Here is a 20,933-nt window from a genome sequence, read left to right as displayed (position 1 = left end):
AAAATTACACCGGCGCCGAAAAAGTAATAATAATAACAACCAGGGCTTTTTTTCTAAAAAAAAAAAAAAAAGGTGCCAGAACTCTCATCTTGGCGGGGGCGGGTGGGGCGGCGCTGCTGCGGTCACGGGCGTGAGGTTTTGGCGGCGGGCTGTCCCCTGGGGCCGGAGCCTGCGCGGCTGGTGCAGTGGGAGCAGTGGGGCCCGCTCTATATGGCGGGGCTGCGCGGGGCGAGCTGCGGAGGCGTGTTGGCCCAGGCGATGCAGGGTGGCCACTTAGGTGCGCAGGGCAAGGCAATGGTGGCACAGGTCCAGCACCAGGTAGGCCACCAGCCTGACTGACACGGGTGTGCACAAGAAAGGAATGCTCATGGACTCCACAGAACCCACCTCCCTTGTCCTCTCTTACTTACCTAGTTGAGATGATATAGTTGGACAGCAGGGAGGGATGCAAACTTCCTGCCAACTCACCTTCGCTGCAGACAACTTGCCGGTGCAATGTTTGCTGGCTGGGTCTTTTGGCGCTTTCAGCAGCAATTCCTATTGGCTTTCAAGTAGCATAGCTTGTGGGAGGGAGGGAGTAGCATAGCTTGTGCAAAAGCTTTTTTTGTGTGTGTGCAAAAAAAAGGTGCCGGAATGCCATTCAGAGCGTTCAATGAGAAAAAAAGCCCTGCTTTTATGTTTTAATCTTATGATTTTAATTTTTTTCTATTGTAAGTTGCCTCAAACCTCGCCGTGTGGATTGCATACAAATATTATATAATCGGTAAATAAAGGTAGAACATACGTTAAATATACATCAAATGATAATATGCTTCTCTACAAAGTCAATTCTTGCTCAATGACAAACCAAGCAAACTTTGCTCAGAAAGGCAAGAGGAAAATCTAGAAGAGGTCTGTGCAACTTGTAGAAGGGAAAGGCCCACACTGATAAATTAAAAATCGTTGTGGTCTGCAAAGAAATGCTGGTGGGCTTATCAATGATTTGGTGACTAGAGGAGCATCTACAGTGTTGGAGCTCGTGGTCATGGTAAGCCATGGAGACACTAGGCAACATGACTTTCAGGGCAGTGGTGGTGATTTTATTACTTTTTTTTTTTTAAAAAAAGTCTGTGCTCTGTCCAAGGGTGCTTGGCAGGCTGCATGTACAGGCCTTGTCTAGAATTTATTTTGGAGCATTCAGCTATCTAGAGCAAGCGTGTCAAACTCATTTTATTTATTTATTTATTTATTTTGAGGCAACTTCTTATAAAAGAATTGCCATTAATTTGTTTTAATAAAATAATTTAAATCGATTTTTCACTTGATTTTAAATTAAATGAATTATATTGGTTGACAATGACATTTTTTTTTAGTACAATTGCCAAATGCAATAAACTGGTTTTAGGTATGTTACTGGAAGGAAAAGGCAATCCCTGCTGCGTTACTGATCCCAGAGAAGCATTTGCATGTATGCAGGTATCCTTAGGGTGCCATAGTTATGGATGAGAAATATTGGTTGCAAAGTTGGCATTTCTGGATGTAATACAGATATTTTGGACTTATTTTTGTTTCTTTGCGTGTTTGATATTTTTAGAAAGGCATATGCGACTGACTACGCTTATGCACATATGTAACATCTTTTGCTAGAATACATGACCACTGCTTTTCCAGAATGTGAAAAGTGAAAGATTGTGACTAAACAAAATTTTAATGTACAGATAATACCACCAGAAATTATTTTAGCCTTTTTAATAAATGTTGTTATTGATGTTAAGCTCACCATGGAAAACATCATATATTGTTATGTACATACTAGGTTAATTATTTTAAGACTGAAGTGCAACATAACTAGATTCTAAATAATCTATTTTTCAAAACACACAACAACACAAAACAAACATTAAAAGTATAGTCCAAATTAAGAATATTTCATTCTTAAGAATTTTTTAATTTAAAGTGGTTTAGTTGTAATAGATGGTTAGATTCAAATTAGTTTTCAATAGTATAAAATAGTACAAAAGATACTATTTTTTTCTAGCATCAGCTAAATTAGACATATTAAATTGAGAAGAATGTTTCTCATTTCTTTCCTGAACTTTATGAAATCATCATTGCAGAGATGTTAACATAGGAAATAGATTATTTTGTTATCTAATTTTACCTTCCAAAAGACAGAAGCAGATGAAAAATCTGAGGTTCTTTCCTGTTGGCTTTTTTGAATTAGCTGCTTTAGATTCTAAAAGTTTAGTTCCAAAAGAAGTAACCCTGTAAATATTTTTAATGTCCTCTAGTGCAGGATAGGCAACCTTGGCTCTTTTATGACTCGTGGACTTCAACTCCCAGAATTCCTGAGCCAGCATGGCTCAGCTTGGAAACCTCTCCCTTTCTCTTCAGCATGGCTGGCTCAGGATTTCTGGGAGTTGAAGTCCACAAGTCATAAAAAAGAGCCAAGATTGCCTAGCCCTGCAATAGGCTTAGGAAAGCCAATAGAGGGAGCTTCTTCTTTTTTTGCAAAAAAAAAAAGGTGCCGGAATGCCGTTCTGAGCGTTCTATGAGAAAAAAAAGCCCTGATAACAACAATATAATGATGATGGTGGTGGTGGTGGTGATGATGATGATGATGTTGTTGGAAGGGACCTTGGAGGTCATCTAGTCCAACCCCCTGTGCAGGCAGGAAACTCCGTACCATTTCAGACAAATGGCTGTCCGGTCTCTTCTTAAAAGCTTCCAGGGTTGGAGCATTCACTGCTTCTGGAGGCAGGTCGTTCCACTGATTAATTGTTCTGTCAGGAAATTTCTCCTTAGTTCTAGGTTGCTTCTCTCTTTGGTTAGTTTCCATCCATTCCTTCTTGTCCTGCCTTCAGGCGCTTTGGAGAATAGCATGAGTCCCTTTTCTTTGTGGCAGCCCCTGAGATATTGGAACACTGCTGTCATGTCACCCCTCGTCCTTCTCTTCATTAAACTAGACATACCCAATTCTATCAACTGTTCCTTATATGTTTTAGCCTCCAGTCCCCTAATCATCTTTGTTGCTCTTCTTTGTACACTTTCTAGAGTCTCAACATCTTTTTTACATCGTCCTTCGGGAGAAGGGCGGTATAGAAATATTAATAAATTAAATTAAATTAAATTAAATCGTGGTATTCCAAGTGTGGCCTTACCAAGGCATTGTAAAGTGGTGTTAACACTTCACGTGATCTTGATTCTATCCCTCTGTTAATGCAGCCTAGCTGTACTGGCTTTTTTGGCAGCTACAGCACACTGCTGGCTCATATTTAAGTGATTGTCCACTAGGACTCAGAGATCTCTCTCACAGTTACTACTATTAAGCAAGATACCCCCTATACTATACCTGTGCATTTGGTTTTTCTTGCCTAAATGTAGAACCTTACTTTTTTCACCATTGAATTTCATTTTGTTAGATAGCATCCGATGTTCAAGTCTGTCAAGATCCTTCTGTACCTTAAGCCTATCTTCTGGAGTGTTGGCTATTCCTGCCTGCTCGGTGTCGTCTGCAAATTTGATGAGTTCCCCATCTATCCCCTCATCCAAATCGTTGATGAAGATGTTCAAGAGCGCTGGGCCCAGAACAGAACCCTGGGGCACCCCACTACACACTTCCCTCCATGTAGATGCAGTTCCATTGAGGACCACATGCTGAGTATAGCCAGTCAGCCAGCTACAAATCCATCCGGTGGTGATGCTGTCTAACCCACATTTTTCCATCTTGTCAAGTAGTAGGTTGTGATCTACTTTATCAAATGCCTTACTGAAGTCCAGGAAATTACATCCACAGCATTCGTCTGGTCCACTAATTTTGTCACTTGGTCAAAGAATGCAATAAGATTTGTCTGGCATGATCTGTTTTTGACAAACCCATGTTAGCTTTTGGTAATGACTTTGTTTGCCTCTAGGTGTTCGCTGATTCGTTGCTTGATTATCTTTTCCAGAATCTTCCCAGGTATTGAGGTCAGGCTGATAGGTCTGTAATTTCCTGGATCCATTTTTTTCCCTTTTTTGAAGATGGGAACTACATCAGCTCTTTTTCAGTCCTCTGGTAGTTCCCCAGTGCTCCAGGAAGTGACACTTATGGCTGCTGTTCACACTTACAACTATTGCAGCATCCCCAGGGTCACATGATCAAAATTCAGATGCTTGGCAACTGGCGTGTATTTATGACGGTTGCAGTGTCCCAAGGTCATATGATCACCTTTTGCAACCTTCTTGACAAGCAAAGTCAGTGGGAAAGCTGGATTCACTTAACAACTGTGTTATTAACTTAAAACTGCAGTGATTCACTTAACGACTGTGTCAAGAATGGTTGAAAAGGGGGGCAAAATTCACTTCACAAATGTCTCACTGAGCAACAGATACTTTGAGCTCAATTGAGGTCGTAAGTCAAGGACGACCTGTACTACCTAAAGGGTTGCTATTCATTTTGTAGAATTAATTATCCTGAGGTGTCTTTCCAAATACAATGTTTTTCTAACTGCTTCACATTGAACGCATAAGAGATACATGTATGAATTTGACAAGTGAGTGTTCATTTGCTTTCTTTGTTTTTTTATTAAAGAGTTTTACAAAAACAAGATTTTACAATATATCCCCAAATCCCCCCCACCCCAAACCCGCCCACTTTTCCCCCCCTCCACTTCCCAGAGCTAAATACAGGATTATTGTTATAATAATCATATTCTAAATAAAAATTATGCATAATATACAATTAACCAAATTCATAATGTGCTTTAACTCCCCTTTAACATATCTACCTACAAAGTACCAATAACAATATCCCACTAAAATCTACTCATAAGCTAAATGGAACTTTTTAGTCCCATATTTGTTCTGAATATAATCTATCCATCTCCTCCAAACTGAAATATATCTTTCCTGTGAATGATCTTTCAAGTAAGCAGAAATCTTAGACATTTCCGCAAGATTCGAAACTTTAAACACCCATTCTTCTATAGTAGGCAAACTATCCTTCTTCCAATATTGTCCCACCAGTAACCGTGCTGCTGTTATCATATTCAACATCAAATTAGTTTCTTTAACCTCACAATCTACAACAATACCCAATAAAAACAATTGCGGAGAAAACTTTATCTTTCTCTTAAAAATCTTTTGAATGTTCCACCAAATTTTAATCCAAAAAGCTTTTATATTTCTACAAGTCCACCACATATGAAAATAGGTGGCTTCTAAACTACCACATCTCCAACATTTAGACTGTAAATTAGGATATATGTTAGACAACTTCTTGGGATCCAGATGCCATCTATAAAAACATTTCTGACCCAAATTATCTCCCAAGTGTCCAATGAAATTGGTTCCTGAATATTTTGTGCCCACTTTATCATACAATCTTTAACTAATTCTGTTTCCGAATCCAATTCAATTAAAGCATTATATATCCTCTTTATATGTGCACAATTTAGATCTCTAATTTGTTTTACTAAATTTTGATCTATAATTGTGATGCCAACCTTTTGATCTAACTTCCACCTAGCTTTCAATTGGGTATATTGAAACCAAGAGTAACTTATGTTTTCTTGTCTTAATTCATCTAATGATTTAAGTTGCCAGTCATTCCTTTGCAATCTAAGTAATTGGTAAATCTGTATTTAAGGAAAAAGTTCTGATTGAGGGAACACAGGACAATGTCTCCATGGGCTTATTTTTGTGCAGATATCAAGGAAACCGAAGTGTCTCACTCACACTGAAGCTGCGTCCTTGCCTTACGTTGGCCTAACAACATGGTCTGCAGTGTCCAATGCTGGGGGACTTGATGCAGAAAATTGTCCTGACAAAAGGTAAACAGCCAGATGATCTATCAGAAGTTGGTCATGGACTCTCTTGTCCAAAGTAAGTCCTCAAGTTTCTTTTGGATGTCTGTGAGTGTGAGTATTTTCCTCCTGATTCAATTTTAGCATCTCTTAAAGCAGAGATTCCCCAACCCTTTTTGCACTAGGGATCCGTGCCATGGAGAAATGTTTTTCCATGGACCAGAGGGGGTGTGGTTTTGAATACTGCCTGTATTCTGAGGATGGAGCTTTGCTTGTTTGTGTGGCCCGCTTGTTGGCATGCTGTGGATCGGTCCCAGTCCACGGACTGCGGGTTGGGGACCCCTGTTTTAAAGAATAACAGATTTCGTGCTTTTGTTAAATAATACTTCTTTGAACATAACTAATTTAAATATCTTATATCAGGCATAGGAATATGCCACAGATAAATTTAAAAAATTCTTCATCTGTATAATTTTTTCAACATTGCTAGATTTTATTCTCTATGCCAGTATTAACAAAGTGTAATCAATTTACCTATTGATTACTCATAATATTTCTACTATGTTGATATATTACCTGCAAAACATTTAAATATTACTGTCTTGTGCTTTAAACTTGCAATATTTTAAATTTAAGGTTACCTGAAATGTAGGTTCCTCTTAATTTATGGTTTCTTAACGCTGCACTATATAAATTGAGTTCCATAAACACAGTTTGCACAATAGGCATTTTTATCAGTTTAATCCTTTTGATTACTAGATATAAAATTACACAGAAGTTAATATTTTCATTATTTGTAATTGTTCTTGCTTCATAGAATATTGATCATAGGTGCATCAGGTGGAGTGGGTACCTTTGCTATACAGGTAAATATGTTAAATCTGAGCATCTTGGCAGAATTTTTCCTTGTTTCTTGAAAGAAACTAGAATAGAGTCTTTTGCAATTGTATGAATAAAAAAATGATGATGATGGTGGTAGAATGGACCTTGGAGGTCATCTTGTCCAGCCCCCTGCGCAGGCAGGAATCCCCATACCATTTCAGACAAATGGCTGTCTGGTCTCTTCTTAAAAACTTCCAGTGTTGGAGCATTCACAACTTCTCGAGGCAGGTTGTTCCACTGATTGTTTTGTCAGGAAATTTCTCCTTAGTTCTAGGTTGCTTCTCTCTTTGATTAGTTTCCATCCATTGCTTCTTGTCCTGACTTCAGGTGCTTTGGAGAATAGCTTGAATTACCCTCTTCTTTATGGCAAGCCCTGAGATATTGGAACACTGCTACCATGTCACCCCTTGTCCTTCTCTTCATTAAACTAGGCATACCCAATTCCAGCAACCGTTCCTTATATGTTTTAGCCTCCATTTTGTTACTTTATTTTCACATTTATAATAGTGGCTACAATAAATACTGTAATACTACCACTAAGAGTATTTGAGCTCTGCAGTCAAACAAATATTGGCAATTGCATTGTAGTGTATAGAGATTCTTAGAAAAACTTCGACAGTGCGTTATGTGAATTTGTACATGTGTTAATTCAGGTTAAGTGTTTCATGAATCCCTGCTCCTCAATCATTCCTTTGTGGGAAATTGCTGCAGAATGAGATAATTATTAGTGCAAAATAGAACATAATTAAAAGCAATGCAGCAATAAGACTCTCTTTGGGAGTTAAAGTTTTTTAAACATCATTTGCAGGTAGTCCTCAACTTGTGACCTTTGTTTAGTGACTATTTGAAGTTGCAACAGACCTCTGCAGGGCTACTTATGACCAGGATTCAAAGTTGGAGGGCTGCCCCTCCAAAAATCACATTTTGGGTGCTCAGCAGTTGCCCTGCCTTTATGGCCATTTGCAGTGCCCTGTGGTCACATGATCACAATATATGACTTTTTTTTCCTGGAAATCAGCATTTACTTTTGGTTTCTGACAAAAAAAAGCTCATTGCGGACAGTGGATTAATTTAACAACTGTAACATTCCCTTAATGTTTGCTCTATGACTGCTGCAAAAAAGATGACCACCTTATGACCGACTTAATGACCGGCATGACTTAACTGCTGTAATTCTGGACACAATTACAGTCATAAGTCAAGGTCTACCTGTATTGTAAAGCACATGAAGAGCTGTCAAGTACATTTTTGGAAGATACTCAAAAGCACATAATTGGAGCAGGGGGGAAAAAACAATTCAAGACACAGTGATGCTGTTGCATTATAAGGCTCTTCTAGTTGGGCCACACCATTTCAGAAATGAGGAAGCAAACTGGAAAAAAATTGCAGAAAGGACAACAAACAAGTTAATCTTCCCCATTCTGCCATCCTGAGGTGTGGTGGGTAAGATGTTAAGGATGAAAGACTGTGGAAAATGCGACACTGCCAAGTATCCCCCAAAACAAAACAGCCCTTGCTGTAAACTTGAGCTAGAATCAGGGAAGTTTCTGTAGCCTTCATAGCAAGTGAGTCGAATCATTTTTGTCTATGTGGATGTAGATTTCTTTTCCTTTTTCGTCTTCTCTCTTAGTTAATGAAAGCTTGGGGTGGTCACGTCACAGCAGTTTGTTCCCAGGATGCCAGCGCATTGGTAAAACGTCTTGGAGCAGATGATGTAATTGATTATCAATCTGGAAATATGGAAGAACAGCTCAAAAGTTTACCCATGTATGTAGTAATGTAATTAAACCCTAACCCTAACCCTATTTATTTTCTGGATACCTTGCAAATCAACATTGCTATTGCTAAGCACATTGATTTGTGCTTTAAATTGTAAGCCGCCCTGAGTCTTCGGAGAAGGGCGGGATATAAATGGGATTAAAAATAAAAATAAAAAAAATAAATATTTTCCACAAACCAGAAATTTACTTTCAGATGGCCCCTGTCCCTAAGGCAGGGGTGGGCAACTATAGCAACTTCGAGACCTGTGGACAAGAATTCCTCAGGAATTCTGGGAGTTGAAGTCCGCAGTTCGTGAAGTCACCATAGTTGCCCACCCCTGTTCAAAGACAACTTCTTCCTCACCTCTTTTGAGTATCTTAATAGGAATTTTATTTGCTTCTAGCATGGTTTGTGCCTCTGTTTCTTTACAGGGGGAAAATACCTGTCATGTTGAGTCACTTACTCTTTGAACATTAATTGGTGCGTGCATTTTTCTTTTTAGGTTTGATTTTATCCTGGATAATGTTGGTGGATCTACTGAAAACTGGGCTCCTAATCTGCTCAGAAAGTGGTCAGGGGCCAGATACGTGTCTTTGGTAACACCCTTTTTAGTGAACATGGACAGACTTGGCGTAGCTGATGGCATGCTACGGACTGGCATCACTATTGGCGCAAAAGTTTTGAAGGTCAGCTAGGAAATAAAAAGTATTTTTTTGCTTCCCCCCCCCCTTTTGCTTACGTAAGTGGCAGCTCACTAAAATGTTTGTAGAAGGTTATGCAGTTTTGCTTCCTTTTTGGTAAGCAAAATTTTCTTTCTTTTTCTTTCCTTTACAGCATCTTTATAACGGGATCCATTACCGATGGTCATTTTTTGCCTCAAGTGGTCCTTATCTGGATGAGATTGCAATGCTTGTTAATGCAGGAAAGGTATGGCTAAGCTAGCAATTTCACTTTTGCTATTTAATGAACCCTTGTTGTTTTGGTTCAAGCTTTTCTGCTAAGTTTAGCAGGATAGCAACGCGCCAGCCAGTGCACTTTCTGCTGAATATCCCTAGTGGTGGGAGGGCTGTCTGATTTCCCATATTGTACTACCTCAGCTTACCAGAAAAGATGTAATTGGCAGAGTGTGGTCCTCTAGCTTTTTAATTCCCTTGGGGTTGACCCCTTCAACCCAATGTCAGAAAGAATTCAAGAGCATTAATGGATGCCTACTGCATCGGGAAAGTCAGGCCTTCCTTTATATAGGCTTTGGTTTTTAATTTTATCCCAGGTTAGGGGTTGTTTTTTGCGGTTTTGAGGGGGAGGAATTGAATTTCTTTCCCCTCCCCTTGAACTATTCTTCTCTTTTCCTTTATTATTGGATACTTTAGAAAAACAATAGGCAATGCATAGTCAACTAAGTTAGCATGCTGACCTAGTAAGAATTGTTAAATAATAAAAGGTCACCCAGATGGGTTTATCTACCACATTCCAACATCATGCTCTAATTTACATTGTGTCTGCCTCTTCCTTTTTTTTTTGTCTTTGAAACTTGGCCAAAGGTATATAAGCTGAGATTCTGCTTTTGTTTGGCAAGCTGCCAGTGCTTTGCTGGGAGCTTGGCGTACCCTACAATTGTTTGCATGCTTAACAAATTCATGTTGTATGTTCAGAGTGATTTGGTTGCTTTAGGTTTTGGTCACACAACAGTCTTGTCTGTCAAGGCCATTCTCTATGCCCTTTATATCCCCCCCCCAACCTGCTAGCTCTTCAGTTTTGATAATCCCTGTTTATCAGCTTGTTTGATAAGAATAGAATTATAATGTTCATGCTATATTTCACAATACTTTGCATATGTTACCTAGCTGTACTCCTTTGAATGACCATGTAGAATTAGGGCCTACTCTTATTTCCCAAAAGCAAATTAGGCATTTTAGTAAAGATGTCATAGTGTGATCATTGTATAGGTAAATTCTTGATAAGCAATTCATCTGCTGTTGCTGTAAATTATATAATGCAGTGGTGGAAAACCTATGGCACGAGTGCCAGAGGTGGCACTCGGAGCCCTTGCTGTGAGCATGCACGCCGTTGCCCCAGCCCTGCCTCCCCTCGAAGCTCCCCAGCAGCCACCCCCGGAGGAGAGTCACCCCCGGGTGCGGCCCATGCAGAGCAGCGCAGCCAAGCACATGGCAGCAGGTGATGCTGCAGGGCGTGGGCGGAGGGCGTGGCCACCATGGTGCTGCAGGGCCACCTGGGTGACCTCTGGGTGGCCCTGAGGGCAGGAGGGGTGAGGGCGGAGTAGGGTGGGGGTGGGTGGAGTGGGGTGGGGCGGGGGCGGGGCAGTTTCGGGCACTAGGTCTCTAAAAGGTTTGCCAACACTGATATAATGTATCTTCAAGGTTGTTTCCTGTCATGTGTGAATTTGCAGATCTAACAACTTTTCCTGTAACAAATTGAAAAAAGAACCCAGTGGATTCTTATTATTTATAGAATGACATACTTCATCTAAGTAGGTCCTTTCAAGCAAAACCAGCAAACTGACCATGGCTGCGAGTAATCCTGGAAATATTACAGATAGAATTTGGCCAAATGGGCAAGTCACATTTCTTTTGTAGTTGGGAAGGTCTTGTCATTGCCTTTGTATATGAAAGAGAGAAAAGGGGTGGCTTTAAAGTCATCCGTTTGCACAAGACCAGAGCACGTGAATGCTCTTACTATTGAAAATGTGGTTGGCATGTTTGTGGATGGCTAGTTTTCTTTTGTCATAAGAATAACAAAGAATAAGTACCGTATATACTTGAGTATAAGCCGAATTTTTCAGCCCACTTTTTGGGCTGAAAAATTCCACTTCGGCTTATACTCCAGTCAACAAAAAAAACTTACCGAGGACTTGTGCGCGGCCGAGGCTTTGGTGCTTCCGGGATCGCGCGCACCTCTCCCAAGCCACCGCCGTCCGCAGACCTGCCGAAGTTTGGGGAGGTTTGGGGAGGTGCGCGCGCACCTCCCCAAACCTCCCCAAACGTCGGCAGGTCTCCGGACCTCCGTGCCCTGCCTGCCTGCTTCTTTCCGCTGCGGAAAGAAGCAGGCAAGCAGGGCGCGGAGGTCTGCTTCTTTCCGCAGCAGAAAGAAGCAGGCAGGCAGGGCACGGAGGTCTGCTTCTTTCCGCTGCGGAAAGAAGCAGGCAAGCAGGGCGCGGAGGTCTGCTTCTTTCCGCTGCGGAAAGAAGCAGACCTCCGCGCCCTGCTTGCCTGCTTCTTTCCGCAGCGGAAAGAAGCAGACCTCCGTGCCCTGCCTGCCTGCTTCTTTCCGCTGCGGAAAGAAGCAGACCTCCGTGCCCTGCTTGCCTGCTTCTTTCCGCTGCGGAAAGAAGCAGACCTCCGCGCCCTGCTTGCCTGCTTCTTTCCGCAGCAGAAAGAAGCAGGCAGGCAGGGCACGGAGGTCCGGAGACCTGCCGACGTTTGGGGAGGTTTGGGGAGGTGCGCGCGCACCTCCCCAAACCTCCCCAAACGTCGGCAGGTCTCCGGACGGCGGCGGCTTGGGAGAGGTGCGCGCGATCCTGGAAGCACCGAAGCAAGTCCTCGGTAAGCTCCGGGCGGTCACTTGCTTCGCGTCTCCTGAGGGAAGGGGGGGCGACTGGAGCGGGCGTGTTTCCTCGCCTGCTGGGCGCCGCGATTTGCCCGGGGAACGCGCGGGCCCCGAATGGCAGCGTGGAGCGAGGAAGCGGACAGCCAGGGCTTCCCCGAGAGCCGCGGCCACACAGGGTATTCCTGTGTATTCAGGCTTGCAAAATGGCGGATCGAGCCTCTGCTGGCAGCAGAGGCTTGCAGAGCGCGGATCCAGCCTCCGCCGGCGGCGGAGGCTTGCAGAACGGCGGATCGGCTTATACTCGAGTCAACAACTTTTCCCAGTTTTTGGGGGTGAAATTGGGGGTCTCGGCTTATACTCGAGTCGGCTTATACTCAAGTATATACGGTATTTGCTTAATCTTTTGTTTGCTTTCTTCACAAGGGGCAGCTTTTAATGTTGTATAGTTTTATGCTTCCTTATTTGGAGAATGATCTTTATTTATACTTATTTATACAGTATCTATCTATCTATCTATCTATCTATCTATCTATCTATCTATCTATCTATCATTTATTTATAGAGTAAATATTTATTTACTGTATGGCATATCATACATGGTATAGCAATATATATTAACATTTCACCTACTAAAAAATAAAATATAAATATAAAAAAGTTCAATGCGCAAATACCAATGTCTAGGCCATCTAACCATTGTAGAGTAAATAGTTTCATATTTGTTCATTGAGAAAGCAATTGTGATGTGAATTTTAACATTTTTGCCATAAGCTAAATAAATAAATATTTGATTATTCATTCAGTCAGTTTCTATAGCCATCCAGCTTAATCAAATGACTCTGGGTGATTTACAATTCTAAAATTATAAACAATTAAAACAGCTAAACAATAATAAAACTAAGAACATTGAAAAAAACCCAATACAAATAGCAGCTGAGATAATTGTTCAACTAATACAGTATACTATAATAAAACTATATTATAAAATGATGGCCAACTTTTAAAATTTAGTTATACAATATGTATTCTTATTTCTGTTTTGGTGTGTTGATGTTGAACTTGAGGAACTGCAAATTTAAATAGGGAAGCCTGAGAATTTTCCTTCAGACTGCAGCATACAAGCATACTGATTGTCCTTGGGAATTGTTTGGAGGAAACATGTAACAAGGTTTTTTTGTGGCAGCATCTGATTACAAAATTTTCCCACCAATGTGGTGAAATCCCTGAATGTTTAAAAGGGAGCAAAAGTAAGTTTATTCTAGTTAGGGCTGAAAAAGAAGATATATCTCAACATAAATATATGATATGAAAAATGTGACAAATAAATGGATAGTCTATTGGTAAACTGTAAAAACATAAAGGTTTTGAAATGGATTACTGTTTGTGCCTAAGTACCGTTGCATCGTATTGCCAATGTTTTTGATGAGACAGTGTAGTTTAATTATGTTTAATTAGTTTAATTCAATGTGGCTATCTTTGCTGTGATCTATGTGCTTTTTCTGTTATTTGTTCAAAAGATGTTGCTCTGAGGGAGAACTTTAGCAGTCTGCCCTCCAGTCTTTTCATTAGGGAAGCTGCAATATGACACTGGCTCCATCCAGAGGGAGAAGGGAGTAAGAGAGCCAAAGAACCAGGATGAAACCAGAATTCTTGCTAGAATGGGGTTATTTATCCACTGTTATTTTTAAGAACAGTATTATGATTCCTTCTGAGCCACAATTCAACCAAATGTTGATTTGCAGGGCAACCAAGAATATCAACATGAGGTAAAAAGAAGTGGCTTTTGAAGTCAGTAATTTCCTCAGTTTGAGTTTCATTACTATCATAAGTCATTAATGGATGTTGTTATATATATATATTGTCTGGGCAACTGTCTTTCCTATCCAAATACACAGAGCTTTTTTATTGACTATGTGCCATTAGGACCCCATAAATAGATTTTCTCCATAACAATCTATACCTAACCTAGTCTTTCAGGTATTCTAATGGTATAAGCCCAGTGCCACTACTGTGTAGCTGAGTTCATTCATCTCGCTGCTGGTTGTCCTCTTCTTTTCACCTTTTGCCAACATGAGACCTTGTTCCAGAAAGTAGGTCTTTTCATAATGTGCTTGAAGTATGAAAAATTGATGGTTTCTCTTTGGGCAGTTTCCATGGCTTATTCTGATATCCAGTTTGTTTTTTTACTTCTTCATCTTTGTTTCCTGTTTTCGCATTCATTCTTAAAGACTTCATTAAGTCCAATCCACAGTTTCTCAGATTCCCTAGCAAGGAGATTCAGCACTTCAGAATAATTCCTCCCTGAAAATGGTGGTAAATGCTCAAAGTTGTATTGTGGAAACTAGTTGGCTTTTTTTCTTCTTCTTTAGCATGGAGTGGAACGTGTATTTTAGCCATTTGTGATCAGCACCTCACCTTGTTTTTGATGCAACGATAGAGTCCATTTGATTTTTATGTATCCCACCTAGTGATGTCCATATACACAGGCCTCACTTTGGCTGTTTGAAAACAGTCTTAGCTGTGAAGAAATCACTGTTTTTTGTGTTGTCATAAAACCTGTTTCCTTGAATTGTCAGTGTTCTCTCCAACATCAGAAATAAGAGTTATCAAGAGTTTCACATGTCCTCATTGTTCTATGGCAAGGCAAGGCAAGGCAAGGCAAAGGAAAGAAAAACCCAAGACGGAAGGGAGAGGAGGGAGATCCTAGTACAGGGGTCTTCAAACGTGTCCCTTTTATGACTTGTGGACTTCAACTCCCAGAATTGCTCAGCCAAGCATGCTGGCTGAGGAATTCTGGGAGTTGAAGTCCACAAGTCATAAAAGGGACACGTTTGAAGACCCCTGTACTAGAGTCTGGAGAACAGTGCTGAAACTCATGGGAAAATATGCTCTAAATCTCTAAAGGGTCTTCAAACTTGGCCCTTTTATGACTTGTGGACTTCAACTCCCAGAATTCCTCAGCCAGGCACGCTGGCTGAGCAATTCTGGGAGTTGAAGTCCAATAGTCATAAAAGGGCCAAGTTTGAAGACCCCCTGCTCTAAAGGAAGCACTACAAAACTCACTATTTCCTGCTTTTTTGAGCCCCACAGTATCACTGGAAGATATAGTGTTTTGACTGTGGAAGGACATGTTCCTTTAGTTTATCAATATGTGTCAGTGGAACCCAGAGTATAAAAGTACAGTTGTACCCTGCCACAACTGCAGGATACATTACTCTTGTCCAACCAAATAAGGTTTCTATTTCAAGGGTCTGTTTTGATTGCCCTCCTGTTCTTTTAAAATCTTGATTTATTTTCTCCATATTTGTGGGTGAACAAAACTGAGGGTTTTGTTAGCGACTCCTAATAATCTTGTTACATCAGGACACTATTTTGCCCAGAGCATGATCAAGATAAGAATTCAGTTTGCTATTAATATATAGAATTGATTACATTAATGAGTGATGGACCAATAATGGACAATTGTGTAGTCAGAATTCAGTAATAGTTCTTTGTGGATGTATACAACCCTTTTCTGCTGGGGAGGCCTTGGTCCTTCTCGGGTTTGGTCATTTGTTTGCAGACATTTCATTACCTGATGAGGTAACGTGATCATGCTGGTGAATCTAGTATTTGCTCTCTAAATATATATAATTGTTTTCCTCGGCCAGTGTTGGTGGCAATCTCCTTGGTAGTACCTTGATTAGGTTATTTTCTACTTGATTGTTTGTCTGCTTCTATGTCGTTGGATTAGGCTATTGTTTTCTGCTTAATTATTTATCTGGTGTTAATCTCTGCTTATCTGGGTGTTGGCTGCTGAAGAGGATGTGTTCTGACCTTTTTTGTTTCCTTCTTAGGGGTTTTTTTTTGGGTGTCTCTTTTGAATGGTGTGTAAATGTAACACAAAGATAGTGTTTTCATTGTCTTGCTAATCTCCTTTTACTGTCACATCACCACCTGCTGACTCGCATGGTTGTGTGTACCGAAAGAAATATTTGTCTTAGTCAGGCTGTTTGGAGTAAACAGTGAATGACATATTATACTAGGTTACACGATCAGCCCTTTTCAGGTTTATTGAAACAATGAGTCTGGATCAACCAGCCAGATAAAGGGCTTAATGTACCAAAGTGCTGTGCTCATCAGTCCCAGCCCTCATTACGCTTCCTGTCAATGTTGAAGGCCAGCAACCCAATCGTATTGTGGTCTGCAATAATATAGCACAAGGGAACTAGTTTGCTGTAGCCTTGAACAAAAATCTGTTTAAGCTGAAAGCAACTTGCTTCTTTGAAATCCCCCTCCCCCCCCCCCCCCGCGCCCAATGTTGTGGGCATCATGGAGTAGTAAAATTGTGCCCTCTAGAGAACAAACCTGAAAATTACATATTTTTTTAAAAAAAATTACATTATATGTAATGTTTTCACATAGTAGTATGAGTATAGCTTCCAAAAGAAAGTGTTTGGAAATTGGAAACCATAGTTTGGGTAGCTTCTTCAGTCTTTTAGCTCTTCTTTAATCTATTTACCCCTTCTTGTGTACTAATTTGCTGTATTGTAGACAAGAAATGAAAAAGTATTTCATTATTCTGAATGAAATCACCTTGAAGTAGCTCTCCCCTAGTAAGTAGACATTGAACTAAGTGGTGATTTTTATGAAGAACCTTATCCCGGCAAGAGATGTATTTGCCCCCTCTGTCATCAGTTTCAATTTGCTTTATTTAGGGTAAAAAAAACATAGCTGCAAACATATGACAAGAATTAATTCATATGTGTGGGGGGTGGGGGTGAACAGATGCTCAGCATTTATTCCATAAAACTCGTGGTTGTTTGGATAACATAAATATTCACAATAAAGAACTTCCTTAAAACTGGTGGGAGGGAGGGTATTGAAAGTATTGCTAAGCACATTGATTTGTGCCTTAGATCAGGGGTGTCAAACTCAATTTCATTGAGGGCCACATCAGCATTGCGGTTGCCCTCAGGGGGCCAGGTGGGTATGGCCAGGGTGGGCGTGGCGTACTGGGTGGGCGTGGCTAGAGTGCGTATGGCATACTGGGTGGGCGTGGCCAGCTCTACATCATTCCCATCAAGGGTGCCTATGGGGGCCTGGGCAGGAGTGGGACAGATCTGATGGTCTCTGGCAGAAGGAGGGTCTCTGGGCCAGGGCCAAGGCAGTGGGGGCCATTCCCTCACTGTTTCCAGGATGGCTTCGTGGGCCACATGAAACCACTTTGTGGGCCGGATCCGGCCCCCGGGCCTTGTGTTTGACATGTCTGCTTTAGATCATAAGCCGCCCTGAGTCTTCGGAGAAGGGCGGGATATAAATGGGATTAAAAACAAAAGTATAACTAGCTTTTGTTGCTTATACTTTTTCACCTCATCTACAGTATTGCTTTCATAATTAGCTTCATGCGCAACAATAGATAAGCAATCAATCATTTGAGAATTTGTTTCATTGCTGTAGAGTTCTGTTGAAAGGCTTTTGAAAGCTTCCGTGACACCTCTTGTGAGACAGGCAGATGTTACAGATCAATTACAAACATACTGAAATTGGTGGCAGTTTTAAATAACGGTATTTTTCTTCCATGTAGATACATCCAGTTATTGACCAAGTCTTTGAATTTTCTGATGTTCCTATGGCCTTTCAGAAGATGGAAAGAGGGCATGCACGTGGAAAAACAGTGATCAACGTAATTAATAAAAAGTATTGAAATCTTTGCTTCTGTGATATTTCTTCGTAAAAATTAATTTTCTTAGAAATTCCTGTGCTACAAATATTCTCTTTAGCCACTTGTAGGAATTCCTACTTCAAAACAGGAACATACTCTTTGGAAGTATTCTACTTTCGTATTAGCCTTTTAACATTTTCCAACTGAAACTCATAGAATGTTTTTGTGCAGTCCCTTGTTATTATTTAATAATAGCGGGGTGGATGGGTGGAGAAATTTTAAAAAACCCGATTATCATGCATTAGTATGAAGTTGTTGGGAAGCTTTAGAAGTTATAGTATTTGTAGAATGGCTACATTGGACCAGAGTTATATGTGGTTGAAAATGTTGGTCGCTTTAGATATAGATATCCGAATTTAGATATATTAGTCTCCTGGTTCTATGAATATTAATTACCCTTACAGGGTGGAATCATGTACATGCAAATATATGTTAGGTTTGTCCATCCTGTTGATCCAGCCATTGGTGGGATTTCTATTCAGAGTTTATGTGGGTGTGTGTAAATGCAGTGATGGTTCTCTATGGTAATTAAAATGTGCTTTTTGTTTATCTAAACCAAGGGCTCTCTATTTCTAATCAATGTTGTGATTACCATGTATATTACCTTTAGAGCAAATGGCTGAAATTCTGCATAGCAGCAGTTGCTACATTGATGTTTCCTGACCATTTTGTCAGAATTCCTATGTATGTAAAACGAAACAGATTCCATCTGAGTAATATTTATTTGTAAAATACATATGTTTATACAAGGGTTTGGACACAAAGACATTTTCTGCAAATACCACACCCTAAGATAGTTTCTTTATCAAAGATATAAGCGGCAGTTTCAAAATGTCACCAGAAAAATATAGCAGCTACATGATTGTTGCAAACAGTTATACAGTAGACTGGGGGGTCAAAGTAAACATTTTAACATTTGGATTGAGTATTATAATTTCCCAATAATGGCAAATTAACACAATACCGGTTTCCAAACAAATCAGTGCAGCACTGTTAAATCCTTATAGATTTTCATGACATTTGACTAAGCAGCCTAAGGGCACTGCTAGTTATGACTTCAGATCTGTGTTGGAAGCTAATTGAGCCCCTACTGATTTCTCTGTGTGGCATAGCCAGGCACTTTCCAAAGCACCAGGCTTGGCTACTTCCTGCTGCAGTGGCAGGTTTTTGTGTGGTATTATTGATTGTGTGTGTGTGTGTGTGTGTGTGTGTGTGTGTGTGTGGGGAGAACACTCAGCTTCCTGCATGGGCTTCAAGCAACATCTGTTAATGCTCCAAGATAGTTACTTGGAAATGCTGCTTTTCAAGTGGTTTGTGTACATGGTAACACAAAGAGCAGAAATAATAGTTACAGATCTGGAAAGAGCAGTGAAGACTATTGATGGAGGAGTTATTTCTAATTTCTCTTGTAAAATGCAGTAGCAGGATTAGACATTCTGAAGAAATGGGGATTTATTAACAGTGTTTTCTATTCAGTAGTATTGTGCAGTTTTGTCATTAGCGATGACAATATTACAAATAAGTTTTGGTGGAATTTTTTTACCTGCCAGAATTGCAACATATAAATCAATTTTTACCTTAAAAGTGGGGTTTGTTTTACTGTAGAAACAATTGGGCTCAAGTAAAGCCAGCCTGAACATTAAAATAACTGTTCTTCAAGAAGCTACTAGGTATAATATTCAGATTAGATTTTTCTGAATTCAAATTTTGAGACCAATTTTCATGTTAATGATCAGTGCAGCATTAGAGGAATGTGGATGCAAATAAGGGGTGTAAAGCAGGAAAAGTTGTACATTGAATATTGAAATTACATGAATACAGAATCAGAAATACACGTAGTGAGCAAAGAAATAGGGAGATATTTCTTAATGCAGCTCATTAAAAAGCAAGAACTGCTATGCAAGTCACATATAGCTCGTTACACAAGTTAAAGTAAATCATTTTAGAATAGAGAAACAGTATACTAGCCATGTACATAGACAGTAAGTGCAAATTGTGTAAAATAAGGCAGCAATGCAGATAATTGGCATTTTTAACCGACGGAAAAACTTAGCAACAAACGTTTGTTAGGCACTAAAGCATTCATCTATGACAATTCATTTATTTTAAAATAACCTGAAATGATTTAGATTTTACATAAATAACTAATTTATTTTTTGATAGCACTGAACTAGTTAGCAATGAGTTATCGCTACAAAATAGTCCAGTGAAATTTTAAAATATTCCAAATTCAGTCTCAGCTCCAAGCATGGAGCACCAAAACATTTACATCTACTTTTAGAATTGCACATTAAAACGTTAGTAGCCTTAGTGATACAAAAGAGCTGCTTGTGATGCATCTTAATGTTTGTAATAAGAAAAGGACAGAAAAGTCTAAGACTATTTCCTTTCAACCCAGAATATTTATACCGTACAAAATTTCATTCATGGCAAAGTATGACTGAGCTTTCCAGACCTGTCATTTTCCTTGTATCCTACCTAAAGAGTTGGAAAAGAGAATCTGAAACGGAGTCCGTTCTAGGCATGTTATAGCTCCATATTTACTAATTTTCTCACTTCTGGTTTGGTCTGCCCCCCTGCAGAGCATGGAGAACAGTGGGCTTGAACAAAAGAATGAAACAAGGCAGAGTCAACAAACATAATAGAAATTAGGTGACGTGACTGCCATATAGGGCTACTCTACTCTTGGATGCAGTGATGGAGTGCAAATATTACAATTTTTGTTTCTTCAAATTATCAAGCTGGTTGGAAAATCACCATTTGTCTAATTCACTTCTCAAGTATTGGGTTGCATCTCAATCTGCCTTTTAAATAATCAATGGTTCCCAGCACTGCGTTGGTTTGTCTTCACAGGCTGTACTGAGAATTAGGTGGTTTTGATCGTAGTGTTGTCCACCTAAAAATGAAAAAAAGAGTTTTAATTTAGTCAGATTATTATGATTTACCTTTGGATTGAACATTTCAGATATCCTAAAACTTCCACTCCTATTTTTTTGCTTAAAAAATACTTCAAAGATATACTCTTCATTTTATTTCATTCTTCTGATTGGCTGTCATATAAATGTTTTCTGCATTTGCCTTGTTTTGCAAAGGTATTTCAAAAGCACGTTACATGGTGTAAGGTAGTGCTCGATTTACCACCACAATTAACCCCCAAAATTTCTATTGTTAAACAAGACAATTGTTATGGAAATTTTGCCCTTTCTTGCCAGAGAGTTGTTAACTGAATCACCACAGTTGTTAATTTAGTAACAGGG

At 39.9% G+C, this 20,933-nt stretch overlaps 2 protein-coding genes across 2 annotated transcripts in view; one reads left to right on the top strand and one right to left on the bottom strand.

The window, feature by feature from the left end:
* RTN4IP1 (reticulon 4 interacting protein 1) overlaps nt 1–17,665 on the top strand; it is a 39,607-nt gene extending 21,942 nt beyond the window's left edge. Inside the window, exons 4-9 of the mRNA XM_083356071.1 lie at nt 5,668–5,792; nt 6,583–6,631; nt 8,278–8,414; nt 8,911–9,094; nt 9,243–9,335; nt 17,539–17,665. Coding sequence (XP_083212197.1) covers nt 5,668–5,792; nt 6,583–6,631; nt 8,278–8,414; nt 8,911–9,094; nt 9,243–9,335; nt 17,539–17,658 — 708 coding nt within the window. The 3' untranslated portion in view covers nt 17,659–17,665. The remainder of the gene's footprint in view (nt 1–5,667; nt 5,793–6,582; nt 6,632–8,277; nt 8,415–8,910; nt 9,095–9,242; nt 9,336–17,538) is intronic.
* A 720-nt stretch (nt 17,666–18,385) lies between these two features.
* Nucleotides 18,386–20,933, bottom strand: part of CRYBG1 (crystallin beta-gamma domain containing 1) — a 47,012-nt gene continuing 44,464 nt past the window's right edge. Inside the window, exon 21 of the mRNA XM_083373509.1 lies at nt 18,386–20,572. Within this exon, the coding sequence (XP_083229635.1) occupies nt 20,484–20,572 (89 nt within the window). The 3' untranslated portion in view covers nt 18,386–20,483. The remainder of the gene's footprint in view (nt 20,573–20,933) is intronic.

Source organism: Vipera ursinii (genome assembly GCF_947247035.1).
Source record: "Vipera ursinii genome assembly, chromosome: 1".
Taxonomy (NCBI): domain Eukaryota; kingdom Metazoa; phylum Chordata; class Lepidosauria; order Squamata; family Viperidae; genus Vipera; species Vipera ursinii.
The sequence above is the reverse complement of the archived record's forward strand: the minus strand, read 5'-3'. Positions and strand labels throughout refer to the sequence as shown.